The 18,233-nt window shown below is 39.4% G+C and overlaps 1 protein-coding gene across 2 annotated transcripts in view; it reads left to right on the top strand.

The window, feature by feature from the left end:
* dtx3l1 (deltex E3 ubiquitin ligase 3L1) overlaps positions 1 to 16,637 on the top strand; it is a 43,298-nt gene extending 26,661 nt beyond the window's left edge. For both annotated transcript variants that reach the window (XM_042399423.1, XM_042399424.1), the window contains 5 exons: positions 6,515 to 6,740; positions 8,586 to 8,668; positions 8,786 to 8,937; positions 14,556 to 14,767; positions 16,403 to 16,637. In XM_042399423.1, the coding sequence (XP_042255357.1) occupies positions 8,587 to 8,668; positions 8,786 to 8,937; positions 14,556 to 14,767; positions 16,403 to 16,472 (516 nt within the window). In that variant the 5' untranslated portion in view covers positions 6,515 to 6,740; position 8,586 and the 3' untranslated portion in view covers positions 16,473 to 16,637. The remainder of the gene's footprint in view (positions 1 to 6,514; positions 6,741 to 8,585; positions 8,669 to 8,785; positions 8,938 to 14,555; positions 14,768 to 16,402) is intronic.
* Positions 16,638 to 18,233: the final 1,596 nt, after the last annotated feature.

Here is an 18,233-nt window from a genome sequence, read left to right as displayed (position 1 = left end):
TGGTCTGAAGTGCATGGTGTAAGTGCATTAAGGGTGTGTGCAAATACACTTTTGCTAGTTTAATGGCGGAAAAAATGGTCGCAGCGCCAGGCGCATGGTTCAAAACGGTTGTCCTTAGTCTCTTCATTAATCATGGGTGTGTTTTGAGTGTAACATGCAATAAACCAATCAGAGTGTCATTTCCCATTCCCTTTAAAAGCCAGGTGCGCTTACACCTTGGCGGATTGCTATTATAATGGTGCATATGTCAAGTAGTAAGAAGGAACACTTCTCTGCAGAGGAAATGGATGTGCTTGTGCGCAAAGTGAAAATGCATGATCCATAACAAGCACACGGGCCCCTGCTGCTCCCGGACCCTACTGTGGCCAGCCCCAGACCACCAGTTTAAGATCCTGTTGATTAATTTGTTGCACATTTCTTTTCATTTGTTTTCTGAGAAGGTTTATTACTTTAATTACAGCTTTGGTTCTTTTTAAAGTAATTTTGTTCAGTCATGGAATAACAGGTAAAATCAACGGGGATTTAATTGCTGAAAGTATACAAACCTGATCATTTTAATCTCAAAAATGTCAAAGAATATTTGTTAAATATTGTTCAGAAATAAAATCATTCATTTTAGTCATGTAAAAAAATCATCATACACAGTTGTCAGGACTTGATCAGCTCTCCAAGGTGCTGATCCTGCTGCTGGCTGCGGCTAGGAGCTGTCTAGAGTTCTTTCCTTCTTTAGTTTAATCATTGCTTTCACCTCATTATTATTTCCCCATGTGTTCCTCATGTCCTCATGTATTGATGTAGCAGGAAAGTTGATCTGTGTCTGATCCGTTGTTAATATCTGTTTGCTTGGTCTTGACAGACACCTTCAACCTGACGGGTCTGTTTAAATACCTATTTAATATTGTAAAGCCACAATTTGGTCAAATAGATAGTTTCATCCGTCATTACTGCGATTAGTTAATTCTGATAAATATTAGGACTAACCATTATGACATGTATTTTTTAAAATATGTTGATGTACACAATAATAATCTTTCACATAGTAATCCTTTTTGTAATCTTTTGCAAGTTTATGTGTTGCTGCATGTCTGTGTGTGTGTAACAAGCAGAGTAACGAGCGTTGTGCACCTGCCTAGGTGAAACACTGTGCCATTGACTTCAGACCAGTTTTTTGTTGGTCAATAGGGCAATCCCTTCTGCTGCCTCAAGATAACAATACGCCTGACCACACCTCATTTTAAGACCAACACACCCATGGGTGCTCAGATGGGCGCAAGTGCATTTGCTATTTAAACAATGTGGGTGCTGAATGGGAAATTGACAACTGTGTCGGTCTTTTCGTTTTCCAAATGCTGTTGCAACTGTGTACTCACAATATAATTTGATTACTTCAAGACAGCACAACTTCAGCACTGTCTGTTGTCTTATAACTTAGATTTATCCAAATGTTTTATAACTTTTCTAAGAAGTATCCAAACTTCAAAACATACCTGTAGAATCTGCTAAACTCCAAAACAGATTTTTAGAATTGACAAACTTAGATAAACTGCAACACAAACTTTCACAACTCTAAGTTCAAAGTACATACTTACAATGAATAGCACATAGTAGGTCTTGCATGCAGCACAAAGAGCACATAAAAGCACAAAATGAACTCTATTCTGTTAGCTTGTCAGTTATAGCAAATTTTACATAACATTCTACAATTCTTTAGAGGAGAGGCTATGTACTGTCCAGGATCCAGGCAGGTAAGAGTTCTGACCTTTGAATGATTCATTGTCACATGATTGTCAACTGATTAACAATACACAGGCTATTTAACATAATTTATCAAACATCACACACCAACTCACCAACAGCAATAGTCTCGCTGGATGCAGAAAAAGCATTAAGTAAATTGGGATTTTTTATTTTTCACATTAAAAATATTTGGTTTTGGTGAATCATTTATCCACTGGGTGAGGATTTTGTACACATCACCAATGGCCATGATAACCACCAATGGACTAACATCACAACACTTCACTATGCACAGGGGTACAAGGCAAGGATGCTCACTCTCCCCATCTTTATTTGCCATCTTCATCAAACCACTTGTAGCAGCTATCTGTCAAATCCAAACAAAAAATACACATCATAAGATAGCCAACATTTAATTTTATCCACGAAAGCCCTCCTCCACATTATCCAAAAACATCCTCCTCATAAACACTTTCTCTAAAATCTCTGACTACACTATCAACTGGTGTAAAACCATGATTCTACCACTTAGCCATAGTAGTTGGGATGTGACAGTCCAAACTCCACCTCTCTCTTTGTGCGTCGTAACATAACATCACATATAGTGCTGCTTGAAAGTTTGTGAACCCTTTAGAATTTTCCCTATTTCTGCATAAATATGACCTAAAACGTGATCACATTTCCATGCAAGTCCTAAAACTACATGAAGGGATATAAATTAAACAAATAAGACAAAAACCTTACACTTGTTTGTTTATTTATTAATGAAAATGATCCAATGTTACATATTTGTGCATGGCAAATGTATGTGAACCTCTAAGATTTTCAGTTCATTTGAAGGGTTAATTAGAGTTGGGTGTTTCAGTCAATGGGATGACAATCAAGTGTGAGTCTGGGAGGCCCTGCCTTATTTAAGGAAGAGAAATCTGGGTCTTCACTATCAAAGTCTGAGCTTCACAACACAGGTTTGCGGAAGTCATGGCTCAAACAAAGGAGATTTCTGAGGACCTTAGAAGAAGAGTTGCTGATACTCACCAGTCTGGAAAGGGTTACAAAACAATTTCTAAAGAGTTTGGACTCCACCAGTCAACTGTCAGGCAGATCGTGTACAAATAGAAGACATCCAACACCACTGTGTTCCCCAGGAGTGGTCGAACGACAGAGATCACATTAAGAGCGAGGCGCGTAATACTCCAGGAGGCCACAAGGGACCCCAGGATAACATCTAGGAAACTAAAGGCCTCTCTTGCAGTGGTTACAGTCAATGTTCATGTGTCGACCATCAGGAGAACAGTGAACATCAATGGTGTGCATGGCAGAGTTGTAAGGAAAAAAGCCACTCCTCTCCAAAGAAAACTGCTGCCATCTATGGTTTGCTCAAGACCATGTGGATAAGCCAGATGGTGATTGAAAAAATGTGTGGATGGATGAGACCAAAATCAAACTTTTTGATTTGAATGAGAAGCGTTATGTTTGGTGATGAGCAAACACTGCGTTCCAGTATAAGAACCTTATCCCATCTGTGACACATGGTGGTTGTAGTATCATGATTTGGGCCTGCTTTGCTGCCTCTGGACCAGGACAGCTTGCAATCATTGATGGAGTCATGAGTTTTGAGTTATACCAGCAAATTCTACAGGTAAATGTCAAAGTATTTGTCTGTGAACTGAAGCTCAACAGAAAGTGGATTATGCAGTAAGACAACGAGAATGATTAAAGTAGAAGAACGTAAATGTTTTGGAATGGTCGAGTCAACGTCCTGACCTGAATCCTATAGAAATGCTGTGGAAGGACCTGAAGCAGGCAATTCAGGCAAAGAAACCCACTAACATCCCCGAGTTGAGACTGTTCTCCAAGGAGCATTGGGCTAAAATTCCTCCAAGCTGATGCGCAGGGCCAATAAACAGTTAGTGGAAATGTTTGATCGAAGTTATTTCTGCAAAAGGGGGTCACACCAGTTACTGAAAGCAAGGGTTCACATATTTTTGCCTCACACAAATATAATAATAATAATTTCCACATAAATAAATGAAAAAGTCTAATGTTTTTGTCTCATTTATTTAATTGGGTTCCAATCTGATTATATTTAAGTCATATTTATGCAGAAACAGAGAAAATAAAGGGTTAACAAACTTTCAGGAGCGCTGTTAGTCAACCTTAACTTCAATCCACTCCTACAAACTGTAGAGGACAACCTTCAATACTGGATGAATCAACCGATATCTCTCACAGGCAGAATTGCAACAATTAAAATGACTATACTTCCTATGATAAATTATCTACTCTCCATGATCCTGATCAAGCCCCCACCATCCTGGTTCAAATTCCTAAACTTATTTATCTCAAAATTCTATTGGAAAAACAAAACAATCAGAATCAAACTAGCCACTTTACAAAACCCAAAAACTCAAGGAGGTCTGGAAGCACCAAACTTCCTCCATTACTTCATTGCCCATCAACTACAATACATCCACAAATGAACTAATCCCAATCAATCTGACAACTCATGGATAGACATAAAATAAACAATATGCAAAGAAATCCATATTTCAGATCTACCATTCATAAGCCGTTCCACACCACCCTTGTTTCAAAAACCCAATGATAGCTACAACTCCGACAGCCTGGTGGGAGTTTCACCAAATAACTAACACCACAATTGCACCTACCATACACACTCCCATCTGGAACATCCCTGATTTCTTAATTGACAGGAAACCAATAAACTTAGCATTATGGATTTCAAATATATCTTTCATAATGACAGTCTGATCACATTCCCTCATTTGGTTCAGAAGTACAGCATTGGGGAGAATCACTTTCTAGAATTTCTATAGGTCAAGTCCTCTATTCAAACTAAGATCAATATCAAATCAGCTAACTTGGAATTACCACCATTACCATCAAATCTAATCATCACAACTAAAAAAAACCAAATTCCAACAACATTTCCAACATCAACCCAAACAACACATCCAGTAGAATACTCTCCACGGCCTTAATCATCACCAAGAAAACTATCCTCATGAACTGGAAATCAAGGATCACAATCAATATAATTTGGAAAAATCTACTTATTGAAAACATATCAATGGAAAATTTATCTGCCTCCATCAAAAACAAAAACTATGATTTTGACATAATCTGGCATCCGGTCATCAATAGTCTTAATTCTTAATTTCCACACAAATTATACTCCTAACTTCTTTTTGCCTGTCAATCATCCACAATAATAGTCACACGTCATTGCCTAAACACATATCTGTCATTGACATGCACACACATGCACCCAACAACATACCAAACACACACACTTTTAGGCTTCCCCAAGCTTCCTCTAAACTATCTTCCCCCCATCTTCTCTCTTTTTTTTTTTTTTTTGACTTGTTGTTGCTACATCAGTAAGTTTTGTTGCATGGCTAGGAATTGTTTTTTTAAAAAAAAAAATGTATTTATATATTTTCTTCTCTGTCTCTTGCCATAGTATCAAGAAGTATGGAGCATCGTTTATCTTTGTTTTTTTTTCTTCTTTGTTTGCTTGCTTTGAAGTTTAAAATGTTTATTATGGTAAAATATGTTTATATATTTATTTAATTGTGTGTGTATGTATATATCTCTCCTCCTTTTCCTTCTTCTTGTGGACTCAACTTATTCGTAAACTTTTACATATTATCGTTAATTGTTCTTTTCTCTCAGTTTTTTTTCTTCTGTCTCTTGCCATGGTATCAAGTATTGAGTATCAATTATCTTTGTGTTTTTGTTCTTTGTTTGCTTGTTTTGAAGTTTAAAATGTTTATTACTGTAAAATAGATAAGTTTATATATTTATTATATTGTGTGTATGTATGTATATATCTCTCCCCCCTTTCCTTCTTCTTGTGGACTCAACTTATTTGTGTACTTTTTACATATTATCGTTTATTGTTCTTTTCTCAGTTTTTTTTTCCTCCCTACACGCACCCCACAAATACACACACACACACACACACACACTGGTTGAATCCACCTGACCCCACAACTCCAAACCCCTAGCCCTGGATGTCCCCCTGTATGTCATGTCCTCCTGTATTTGGAGCTGTCCTGTATTTGGAGCTGTCCTTGATATGTAGTTGCTGCATAGCGGGTTGGTGATGATGGCCTCCCAAGGAGGAAAAAAAAGGAAGAAAAAGGGGGAAAAAAAATACACACACTGTATGTCCAGTGTGTGTATGGGTATGAGTGTATCTGTGTATTAATGCTAGTATCTTGATTCATCTAACCCCCCCAAACCCCACTCCCATCGCCCTGGTCTAATACAACACACACATAACACACTCCACACATAGACACACATCTATCTACTCAATTACCTCTCATCAGAGATGTTATATTCCTGTTTGCTGTTGGTTGTTTATGTGTCCACACACATGTGTCCACATATGTGTTTATGTGCAATGGACTACTCCAGCTTCTACACTCAGATAGCAGTTGAAATACTGTGGCAGCAGGTTCTCATTTTGATTGTACAGCTATGAAACACTTTGATAAATGTTTCAGCCCATCTCTGTCTGTCAGTGAACCCTTTACAGAAAATAACAACCAAACCTAATACCAAATAGACCAACTTGTGTGTGTGTGTGTGTGAAAAATTGTTTTGTTTTTATTTTCTTGCTTCCTTACCACTCCTTCATACTGTACATACTTGCATACTTTATCTCTCTTTCTCTTTCTCTCTCTCTCTCTCTCTCTCTCTCTCTCACACACACACACACACACACACACACACACACACATCACAGTACCTGTCTAAGCTGCTACACCAGTTGGACGAATCACTCAGCAGTAAACCACATCCCAACAACTCGACACACCCAGCTCTCTCCCTCTCTCTGTCTCTGTGTCTCTGTCACTTTCTCATGTCATCATGAGCTGAGCAAACGTCTAAAATCCAGGATAACACAAAAAAGAGAAAGAGGAAAAGGAGAAAATTTCACAAAGGAGTGGAGAAGAGGAGCATTTCAACAGGTACTAATGACATTAACAGTAGCACGCTGTTGATCAGCTCTATTGTAATGACTAGAATTTCTTTGCCTGGGCTGTGCCAGCCAAACCTGCATTTGTTGTGAGGTAGTTACAGCACTGACTGCAAGTTTGCTGCGAAAACTTTGGGATTTCATTACAAAATATCACAGACTTATTCTTTCTTGTTGTCAGAGTGTTCAGCCATGAAGTCAAAAGATATGATACAAGTACTTAAAAAGAGATATAAATATATATATAAATAAAGACTGCTACATTTAGCCATTGTATCATCACCACCATCTATCTTACTGTAATACTTCCTGAACAACGTCTATTCAAGGAGTTCAAATCTAGTAAAACACAGGCCCACACCAACATTGAGTCAGACCATCAAATTTTATTAACCTTGATCTTTCATTGATTATTGTCATCAACTGTCTTTGTAATTTGTGGCAGCTAACCACATACTGACACTGCAGCTCCCTGTGTTAGCAGTTTGACACACTGGATTTCTGCTCTCACCCACAGTGAGTCTGGTTCACCAGTTTTACAGGTATAATATAGGGTTAGTACTAAATATATGTAATACATTGAGGATGATAATTGGAGGATGTTGTCAAATTACAATAGTTTTCAGTATTTAACAGATAAATACTCAGTGATCTAGTTGTAGTTTAAAGGTACTGTAACTGGACTTGCTGTGGAGTCTTGAGAATGTTTGGCCTTCACTTGCAGTGTCTATGAAGTGCGATGTAACAAATAATATATGCAACAACTAATGATGGGGAGGAAACAACTGCTGGCACCATGCAATGCCGAACATAGTGGTCTTTCTACATGTAAATAACAGGGGACACTCCTCTGAGGACAGTTAAAGAGGTGTGATGTAAAGCTCAAGAAAGAGAGGGGTGGGGTGAGTGATACTGTAACAGCTGCTTTAATAAATCATCCAGACATGTTTATCCAGCAGTTTAACAACAATTCACACATTTATTCACAAGACTCTAAACAACTCTCTGTCATGTGACCTTATGACCCTTGTGTCATGTTGGGGTGTGAATCACTGTAACCACAAGATCAAAATCACCAACAGTGGGTAGAGCAGATAAACCCTCCTGTCTCAGTGGAGACAGATTTTCAAGACTAAGATAACAAACTACTGCAACACATCCTTTAACAAAATGCTGTCAGACCTAAACTGTTCTAAATATAGCAAATTAAAATCGGTCTGTCTTAAAAAGATAAAACAAATAAAACAACCTGCTTGGGGGCTCAGGGAAGAAGTGACGCTGACTGCCTCTTTTTCCCACTCTGTATATTGTGTACAGATTTTCTATTCCAGAATACTACCTGGCACCAGATTTGCTGCGTGAAAATTTGATTAAACATATAACGTATTGACACTAGATTTCGACAGGGACGCTCAAGATCATGACAATATAATATATTCTTGGCGTTATCTCCAGTAATTTCCCCAGGAGGTGTTTCTGACTTTCCTTAGAGGTACTCAATGATTAGGTGTTACACCTCCATAAAGTTGGGGGACTCTCAAGAGACAGATTTTTGAGAGAGATATCCTGACTTGGCCCAATTTTAGTCACTCCAAAAATGCTCAGTGTAAGGTTGTTTTCTTTCCAGCCACAGACATTCTGTTTTCACAGCATTCGTAGTACTACGCATGACTTGTAAATTGACCTTTATGAGTAAAATCGGTAGAGTGCCCCTTTAAAGCACTGCAATCTACTGTAGATATAAACCCACTGACAATATATTTGTGGATGTCCTCAGCAGTCAGTCAGTGTTATTGATCTGTTTCCCTTTGTGTGTGGCTTGTCTCCTGCTTCCCAGTATGGGCTCTGGCCAAAGCAGCGAAAAGCTCCACTGTAACCGCTATCTGAACGGACAGGGTCCTCCACCACTACTACAGCAAGGTCCTTCACAACATTACACACATATACACCGCTCTCACTGTGTCTGTCAAGTTTTCCATACTCATCTCCTATCCATCTCCGGATAATTTGACTAAAACTGGCCTGCTGTCTGTGCAGCTAATGACGGGGTGAATGGGATGTATAAAGAACTGAATGGCTGTCAGCCAGAGGGCCAGATGACCTGGGTGATCCTCCACAGAGACCTGCCAGGATTCCCTGATAGCAACACACTGCAGATCAACTACATCTTCCCCGATGGAATACAGACAGTAAGCATGGCTAAAACTACACATTACATCTATTTAAAGTCTGAATTATATTATGATCCACTCTCAGAAACAAAATGGTTTTGTTTTATAAATATCTATATTTAATGTACAATAATAGCCCGAGTTTCGAATATGAAAAGATTTAATTATTTAGCATGGAAAGAAAAACACTGTTCACGGTTTATGTGCATGATCACGTTTTTGACTGACAGGAAATTGGATTTTGGTGCGCAAACTAGTACATTCTCTAAAGATGTTCAGCTAGGCAAATAGGGTTTATTTGGCAGCCTACTTTGGATGATATAGACATGTTACATGTATCAATAGCAGAACTGTAATCATGTAATGTAATCATCGCTGTCTAATTTAAAAACCTCTCTTTGTAGTGCCTCTCCTTGTGTATTGAATCCTGTTTTTATGTGTGTGTTCGTTTAATGTTCAGGAACGGTGTATATTTATTTGTTTGGTGTATTATGTATTCAAAAGCATTATTTTTATTGAAAATATTTTTATTTCTTAAAATCAACAACTAGGACCAGAAACCAGCTTGATTCATGCATAAATATATGGATAAAGACGGTAATTTGTTTAATTTTATTTGAATTAAACAAACAAAAAGAGCTCAGAGTAGAGCAAAGGTTTCTTTGGGGATCATGGCAGCATTCTTTCTGATAATCTGGTCAGTCTGGTTAGCTGATCAACATTTATTTGATATGAATTATTGAACATACAACAGCACAACAACAAATAATACAAAGCAAAAAAAAGAAAAACAAACAAACAAAACAAAAAAACACTCAGAACACACCATACAAAATACGAAGCTACACACAACAGCACATCACATACACCCACAATGTCAATTAAAAATTAATAATGTAAACTAGGCTCAGTGGTCACACAGCTATTTCGTCTTTAGTTGATTTTTTAAATTTGGCCTTGAATATATTGATAGAACTACAATTCTTCATATAATCAGATAGGGCATTCCACTGAGTGGTGGCTTTCATACAGAAAGCTGACGGCCCAAATGCAGTGCGACAAAATGGTATGGTACAATCTTGTATAGAGGATATTCCTTTTCCGTTCTCATTAGGATGGGAACGGAAAAATGCTGAACACTTAAGGAAGTGCAGATTTCACATTCTCACGTACTGTGTTTCCTGCAGGAGGAGATTTGATAGGCAGTGTTTCCCTTAGGTGAACACCTCTACATGTCAATATTGGGTCATAGTTGTAGTGCCACCTACTGGCAACAGGAAGTTCCAGGTGCTGTACTTTTATGACCTGAACTGAAGGAATTCTTCTTCCAAAAGAAACGCATTTTTGAGGGCCTAAATGTTCTCAAAAACATATGAAACTTTGCACATGCATCAGAAGTGGTAAAAAAATTAATATTTTATTGGTCTTGGGCATGGGTGTGGCAAAATGGCTCGAGAGCACCCCCTACAATATTTCAAATTAAAAGTACCCATCCTTAAAGTTGACGTAGATGAACGAAATTTGGTATGCTCATGTATCATGTCCAGATACACAAAATAGCTTCTTGAGTCTTGAGTTTTTGCTGAACGCCCTTGCTGTGGTGACGCAGCAAAGTTTGATGTTTTGCCATGAAACAGGAAGTTGTTACAACTTTAATGTAATCGCCCAATCTGATCCAAATTTCTCATGCTTGATAAAGGTCCAGACCTGAATGCAGCCATGTGTCAATACTGACTCATTGTCATAGTGCCACTTACTGGTAACAGGAAGTTACAGGTGCTATACTTTTATGACCTGTGCCTGGCAGGTTCAACATATGCACTTCAAATTTGGTCAGAAAGGCCTTAAGACCTTGATGATTCTATATTGTGAATACTGTGAGTTTTCATTGAACTCTGTTGCTGTGATGACGCAATGAATTTCGATGTTTCGCCATTGCAAATCAAACTGTTGTAATTCAAGTCCACATGGTCAGATTCCTAAATTTTACTTGATTGATAAGAGTGCCAGTCTGAAGACATGTACAAGACAATATTGAATCATAGTAATAGTGCCTCCTACTGGCAATAGGAAGTTATAGGCACCATATTTTTACTAACTACTCTTAGCAGGTTAACTAGAATCCACCTAAAATTTGGTCAGCTAAGGTCTAAGATATTGATGATGCTAAATGGTGGAGCTTTTGAGTTTTCATCAAAAGCTGTTGACATGGTGACGCATTATTCACCATGAAACAGGAAGCTGTTTTGAGGGGTTAGGGATGCTTGAAAACTCACAAAACTTGGCAAAGCCATCAGAAGGGCCGTATTTAGTTGTCTTATATGGATCTTGGGCTTTGGTGTGGGAAATCGACTCAAGGGCACCCCCTAGAAAATTTCAAAGTCAAAGCCCCCACCTTTAAATTTGACATAGATGAACAAAATTTGGTAGGCACATATATCATGTCCAGACGCACAAAAAAGCCTCTCGGAGCCATACCCTAAGTCCACCATTTTGAATTTACTTCGCAATTTTTGCACACTTTTTGTCATTTCCAGGCTTTGTATTTTAACAAACTCCTCCTATAGATTTAACCCAACCGACTTCAAATTTGCTCAATGTCATCTAAAGATCATCAAAATCTTAAATTTTCATTGAATGCCCTTGCCGTGGTGACACAGCAAACTTTGATGTTTCACCGTGAAGCAGGAAGTTGTTGTGACTTGAATGTACATTGTCCAATCTGCACCAAATTTCTCATGCTTAATAAGAACCCTGACCTGAACACATATACATGTCAATATTGAGTCATAATCATAGCACCACCTACAGTTGATATACAGCAACATGATGTATAATTAATGGGTGTTCTCTAGCACCACATAGTGGACACAGGAAATGATATTTAACTCCTTCATGCAATGTTCGATGAGAGCCCAGTCCTGAACACATCTGCATGCCTGCAATAAAAGCCCTTTGACTGCAGCACGCCCCGGTGTGCACAAGGGTGTGAGGGCCTTATCATTGCTGCTTGCAGCTTTAATGTGGTTGTTGAAATTCAGGTGTGAGTTCATGACTACACCAAGATTTCCGGCTTGGTTTGTGGTTTTTAACATTATTGATTGAAGCTAATTAGAATAGAAATAGAATAGAAAATTCTGTCACATCCAATTGTTAACTTGCTCAATGCACTTAGTCAGCTTGTATTGGACCATAGTCCCCTGGTGATATGGTTATGTAAGTTTGTGTGTCGTCTACATAACTGTGGTAACATATTTAGTTGTTTTCCTTAATCTGAACCAGTGCAAGCATGTGGATGTTGTACAGAAGAGGCCCCAGAATGGAGCCTTGGGCAACATGTCATCTTTGTCCGCTCAGATGTGTTGAAAGATACATCTTGCGGATGCACTGGGACACATCTTCAGTGATGTAACCTGGGGTCATTGGCTGTTTGCCAAGGTCCACTTCTAGTCTCCAGTCAGTGGTGGAGGTGAGGAGGCCTGACTTTGCCTGCGGTTGTATGTTGGGCTTCTCTCTGGCTCTGTGAAACATTATGGTCTTTGGCTTGTGGTGGCCCTTGATGGTGTTGATGGCCGTGGCTATGCTGTCAGCAACTGCCCTGAGCACCTGGTCATGGCCCCAGTGATAGAGCCCATCTTTTGGGCAGCTGCTGAGGAGGTGTTCCAGGGATCCCCATCCTGAACATCGAGGACAGGATGATGTGTCGGTTTTCCCCCAACGTGGAGGTTGGCTGGACTTGGAAGGACATCATACACAGCCTGGACTAAGAACCTGATGTGATAGAAGTCTGCTTTCCAGATGTTGGATCAGGTGATCTTGCGTTGCAGAACATTCTCCCATTTAGTCCATGCTCCTTGTTGCCCCATTCCATTCACTTCCTCCACGCCTGCCCGCACTTCCTCCTGAATGAGATGTTGCTGCTCTTTGCCTTTAGCCTTGTCAACCCTAGTTGCTGGGAGGTAGCCAATGCCTGCATGCCCCGTTGCTTTGAACCCCACCAGAGCTCTCTGCCTCAGCCTTGACTCGGCCACCTCCAGAGCTTTGTCTGCCCTCCATTTCCAGCCTGTTCACACCTGGATACCAGCCGATCCCACCGTTTGATCTCTGGATTCCCTTTACTGCAATGCTTCCCATGTTCTGGACACCATGAACTCTTCAGCAAGGCCGCTGATTGGAAGCTGCAGGATGTTGCTGGTGCCATACAGGGCAGAGCTGCTCAGACTGCGTGGGAGACCGAGCCATCTGCACAGGTAACTGCTGATCTTTCTCTCCATGGCCTCAACTGTTGTGATGGGTACTGTGTACACCAGCAGTGGCCACAGGATCAGAGGCAAGATGGAGTGCTGGTAAATCCAGGCCTTGAACCTTCCTGGCAGGCCTGATTTGTCAACCCAACTCAGCCAGTCCTCGAGCTCCTTGCTCGTTTTCTGGGTGGAAGCAGAATCTTTGAGGCTGCAATCAAAGTACTTCCCAAGGCTCTTAACTGGCTGCTCCGTGATGGATGGGGTGGTGGCTCCAGACAGTGAGAAGTGGAACTTGTCCACTACTTTTCCCCTCTTGAGCACTAGAGACCTTGATTTTACCAACTTAAAGCTCATCCTTGCCCAGGTGATCTACTGCCCAGGATGGACGTGGTGGTGACAATGAAGTCATCCATGAAGGCTCTTATTGGGGGCTGGCGTACTCCTGTTTTCGTCAAGGGACCCCTGCACTCCACCTCTGCTGACTTGACTATCATGTTCATGGCGAGAGCAGCCTGTTATTATGTCTTTCTCCAGCCTGTGCCAGTCCGATGTGCCTGACCCAAATGTGACTCTTGGCCTGAAATTATTGTAATAATCCAAATTAAGGTCTGTGTTTGCTGGGAACATGATGTCGTTGAAGGACAGTTTATCTCCAAAGTGTGTAAAACAAAAATGAGTCAAGCATCAACCCACAAGTTTCAATGTACCACAAAGCATCAAGAGCAGCAACAAAGCGCATTTACAGTTCCTGCACGACTGACCATTGTGCTACGAACTGGGTAATATCTTTATGCATTTACAATGATATATCAAATTGATAACCAACTGCAAAAGTTTCGGTAACTGGTCTGCACTTGTATAGCGCCTTTCTAGTCTTTCAACCACTTAAAGCACTTTACAATACATGTCAACATTAACCCATTGATGGCAGAGGTGCCATGCAAGGTGCCAACCTGCTCATCAGGATCTAATCTAATACACATTCACACACATACACTCAGACACCACTGGCGCAGCCATCGGGAGCAATTTGGGGTTCAGTATCTTGCCCAAGGACACTTAAACATGTGGTCTGGAGGAGCCAAGAATCGAACTACTGATCTTCAAATTAGTGGACGACCCCCTCTACCTCCTGAGCCACAACCACGTCTTTTGCAAGGCAACAAAAAAGGCAGCACACAGGCATGCCCAACCATCCATCCTGACCTCATCCCTATGATATAAATATGGCACACTTCTGTATTGGAGCAAAACATTGCTGGTAAACCTAACTAGGCAACAATTATGTTTCCTTCAAATTAATTAGCCAAAGCAAATTAATTGCATATATGTACAATATGTACTGTGCGATGCAGTGTTATTTACTCTGAAGCTTAACTTACCTGTTTGCAGGAGAAACACCCCCACCCTGGCCAGCCTTATGCAGGACTACGGCTCTGTGCTTACCTGCCTGACAACCGTGAGGGCAGAAAGGTTCTCAGGGGGCTGGACAAGGCCTTCAACGAGCAGCTCCTGTTTACTGTTGCCACCAATAAAGACGGAGAGGATATGGTCACCCCAGCATCTATTCCCCTAAAAACACAACCAGACGGAGGGACCAAGGTGTGAGTACACATTACAGCCCCTGTTGGCCATGGAGAAATGCCCAATATTGTATAAATACAATTTAACATACAGTAAATTCTAAAATTTGATAGGTGCCCCATTTAATGAACCACTTTTGGTTCATTTGGTTTGGTTTCATTTAATGAACCACTTTTGGTTCATTAAATGAAACAAAAGTGAAGGCAAGTAGAATAAACCTTAAAGTGGACATATCAAGTTCAAATATGTCCAGTTTAAGGTTATATCAAAGTTTATGAACTGTTGTTTCAGTTTAGCACATGATGGTCAGTATAGCAAGTTAATGGTCACTGCCATGTTGCTATCATGGATCTCTATCAGTCTATCAATGAATTATCATCTTGCAGTGGGTTTTATACTGGTTCAACTCATGCAAACATCTAGTTATAGTAAATAAAGTCCTTCAAATTAAACAACAAAATACATCGGTTTTTGGTCCGTGCCCTCCAGAAAGACACATAGAAGCCTTTTCTGATCAGACGCCCCAGCAAGACAACATCTGTTTAAAAAATAAACATTTCATGATGTGACAATGCTGTGGTCGTGGTCAGGTTTAGGCACAAAAATAAATTCAGTAGGTTTAGGGATATGTTGTGGCTTGGGTTAAAATAAGTACTTGATTAAGGTTAGGGGATGTTCCTCAACATTTTTACAATAGTAACTTGGTTACAGTTAGAGAACAACTGCAGTTAATGTTGGCCATCTGTAGGAAATGGGAAATGAACAGTAGTCTCCCATGTCAAAGTCTGTTGTTTTGTTGAACCTCCCATCCACCCGGAACTCATCCCTCTGCAGACTTTGTTGATCTATAATAACGTCACACTGTTTTCTCCTTTGCTTTGGTCCCAGCAGACAAAAGTCATAAGTCCTAAAGCTGCTAGAGGGCTTTGTCACTTGAATGTAAACTCATGTTGTTTTGGGGTATTTGCTGAAAAAACTAATCAGACACTCAGACGGAAAACAGCTCTGCATTGTTGGGGGCGTGTTGTTTCAGGCACTGGTGAGACATGAAACACTATCCAGGACGTCCACTTTGAGTAACGGATCCATGCCTTGAAGGCTTAAAAGATGCCAAAACACTGCACAGCTGCATATAACAGAGACAGGATTTTACAACTGAATGTGCACTTGTGGTTGGCCAACGTCACCTTGCGCTGTGGCAAAAGCTGTGGCCAAGTTCAACTTTTTTTCTGGGTGATCCTGCAACCCTTTTGGCCTTTACCCTCTGCATTGGCACTCCAGCTGTGCTGACAGTCAGGTCTCATTTAAATGAATGGGAGGGCAGCCTTTTTTCACACATCAAGACAATGTCAGTCTGAACAATGTTCTTGTTTCTCTTTTGTACAATGGACAGATTTGTGACAGAAGAAAAACAAAAAACAGATGATGCTACTAAAGTGAACACATCAGTCACAACTGAAATCAACTGAACTCATTGTAGTGTGAGAGCCTGCTTTTTTGCTAATTTTCCTGATAATTGGTGGTAAAAATTAATATAATATACTAAGTATACACGTTTTTTTTCTTTTTCAAAGAGTGCATGATAGAATATGTTTGAGAAACATTGCTGTAAATGTAATAAGGTCATTATCTCTGTGTAATTTGTGTTCTTTCAGTGATGGATACCCAGATCCTGACTACTTGAAGACTGTGAGAAAGCTACTGAAGCACAAAGGCATTGAATAACACACAACACACACTACTGGATGGACAGATGAAGGCAGAGACATCAAACTATATAGATCCTGTGCCATAAATTACTAGAAAATTACTCTTTTAAAATATTATCTGATGGATGTTTTTATCAATGTGTAATCCTGAGTGTATTATTTAATTTGATTTCACTTTATTATCAGAATATTTTTCTGAAATTTGTCTTGTGTAATAAGATATACACTGTTTCACATTCACCACATAATTGAACATAACATTTACCCAGAAAACAAAACAAATGGTACAAAAATATATCACATCAGACAGTATTACATTTCTACAGTTTAGAAATTATTTTAGTTGTATGATCACAAAAATAAGTTTTTAAGCAGAATGTGGAGTCATATTATTGTATTTCTATGGCAATTTGGATGGGCCATATCCTTGTATGGGTTTTTTCTGTATGAGTAATATCTTTTTAATCAGCACAGGGATCAACTCCACTTACTGAACAGAATGATTTGTTTATGCATTATATTTGTTGTATAGCATTTAATTTTGTATAATACACTCCATGTTTAAAGTCATGGATATGGTGAAAGTATTGCATTCTATTAAATGATTATTTTCCCCCAGACTTTTGTTTAATAGATCAAAATCAGATAGGGGTGGTCTAAAAAATAATTTGGGTGAAAAGTCTCAAGTATCAATGTTTTATTAAACATAAAAGAACTGATGGACATGTGCTGTTTTCTAGTTGAGCAGACATCTCTTGCTGGGGTCCTGCCCCGTGAGGCATTACGTAACATTTTTATGGTTCAATTTTGTGGTTGTCTCCATACCTTATAAAAACAATTGCCAAAATGTCTTCAGGCACTGCAAGTTTTAAGCGACAACTCATGCCAAAATGAAACGGTGCGGACGGCGGTGATGCGCTTGTTTGTACATATGCAGTTCTAGAGAAATAATAAGCAATCAGCCTGTTCTGAACAGGCACATTTTGAACAGCCACTGCACTAGTTATTATTAAAACAGAATACTATTAGCAATATTGCACAATTTTTAAGACTATTATTATGATGTTGTTTGGTATTATTAATATATTGAATATTATTGGTCCATAGAGACTGGGGATGATGGTGAGGATTACTATTTTGCTCAAAAAATATTGAATACACTGATTATTTGTAATAGTATGATAATGTTGATTTCATACAGATGATGATGATGATAATGATGATTATTATTACTATAATTATTGATAGGAATCTGATAAAAATTATTTTCACTCAATGCCAGACAACACACAGACATCTTCACCCTCAGGCTGTAAATCGCATTGTACTTGCTGATTTAACAACCTATTTACTCACCTATATTTTTCCTCCATTTTTTTAAATTTTGGTTTTCATTATTATTATTATTATTTATTCTTCTTCCTTTTTTATTTATATTTTTTTCTTAGTTATTTATTTACTTACTTATTTTATTTACTTACTGGTTTGCATACTTATTTATCTATCTTCTGTTAAGTTTCATTTCCCCAAACCAAAAGATGGCTTTGCATAATGGGACCATCTCATACTGGGTACAGGTGGCTGAGGGGGCTTGGGGGTCCTGACTGGTTTGGACAGCTTGGTGTCTGAGGGCCTATCCCCTGTAAAACCCCCTTCAAATAGAAATGACCCCAATGAACAGACCCCTCCTGTAGGGATGGGGGCTGTTCTATGGGGGTATCTGCCCTGCAACAGGCCATCAACCTCCTATGGGTCTGGGAGCAGCCCAAAGCAGGAG

This window comes from Thunnus maccoyii, chromosome 21 (assembly GCF_910596095.1).
Source record: "Thunnus maccoyii chromosome 21, fThuMac1.1, whole genome shotgun sequence".
NCBI lineage: Eukaryota > Metazoa > Chordata > Actinopteri > Scombriformes > Scombridae > Thunnus > Thunnus maccoyii.
The sequence above is the reverse complement of the archived record's forward strand: the minus strand, read 5'-3'. Positions and strand labels throughout refer to the sequence as shown.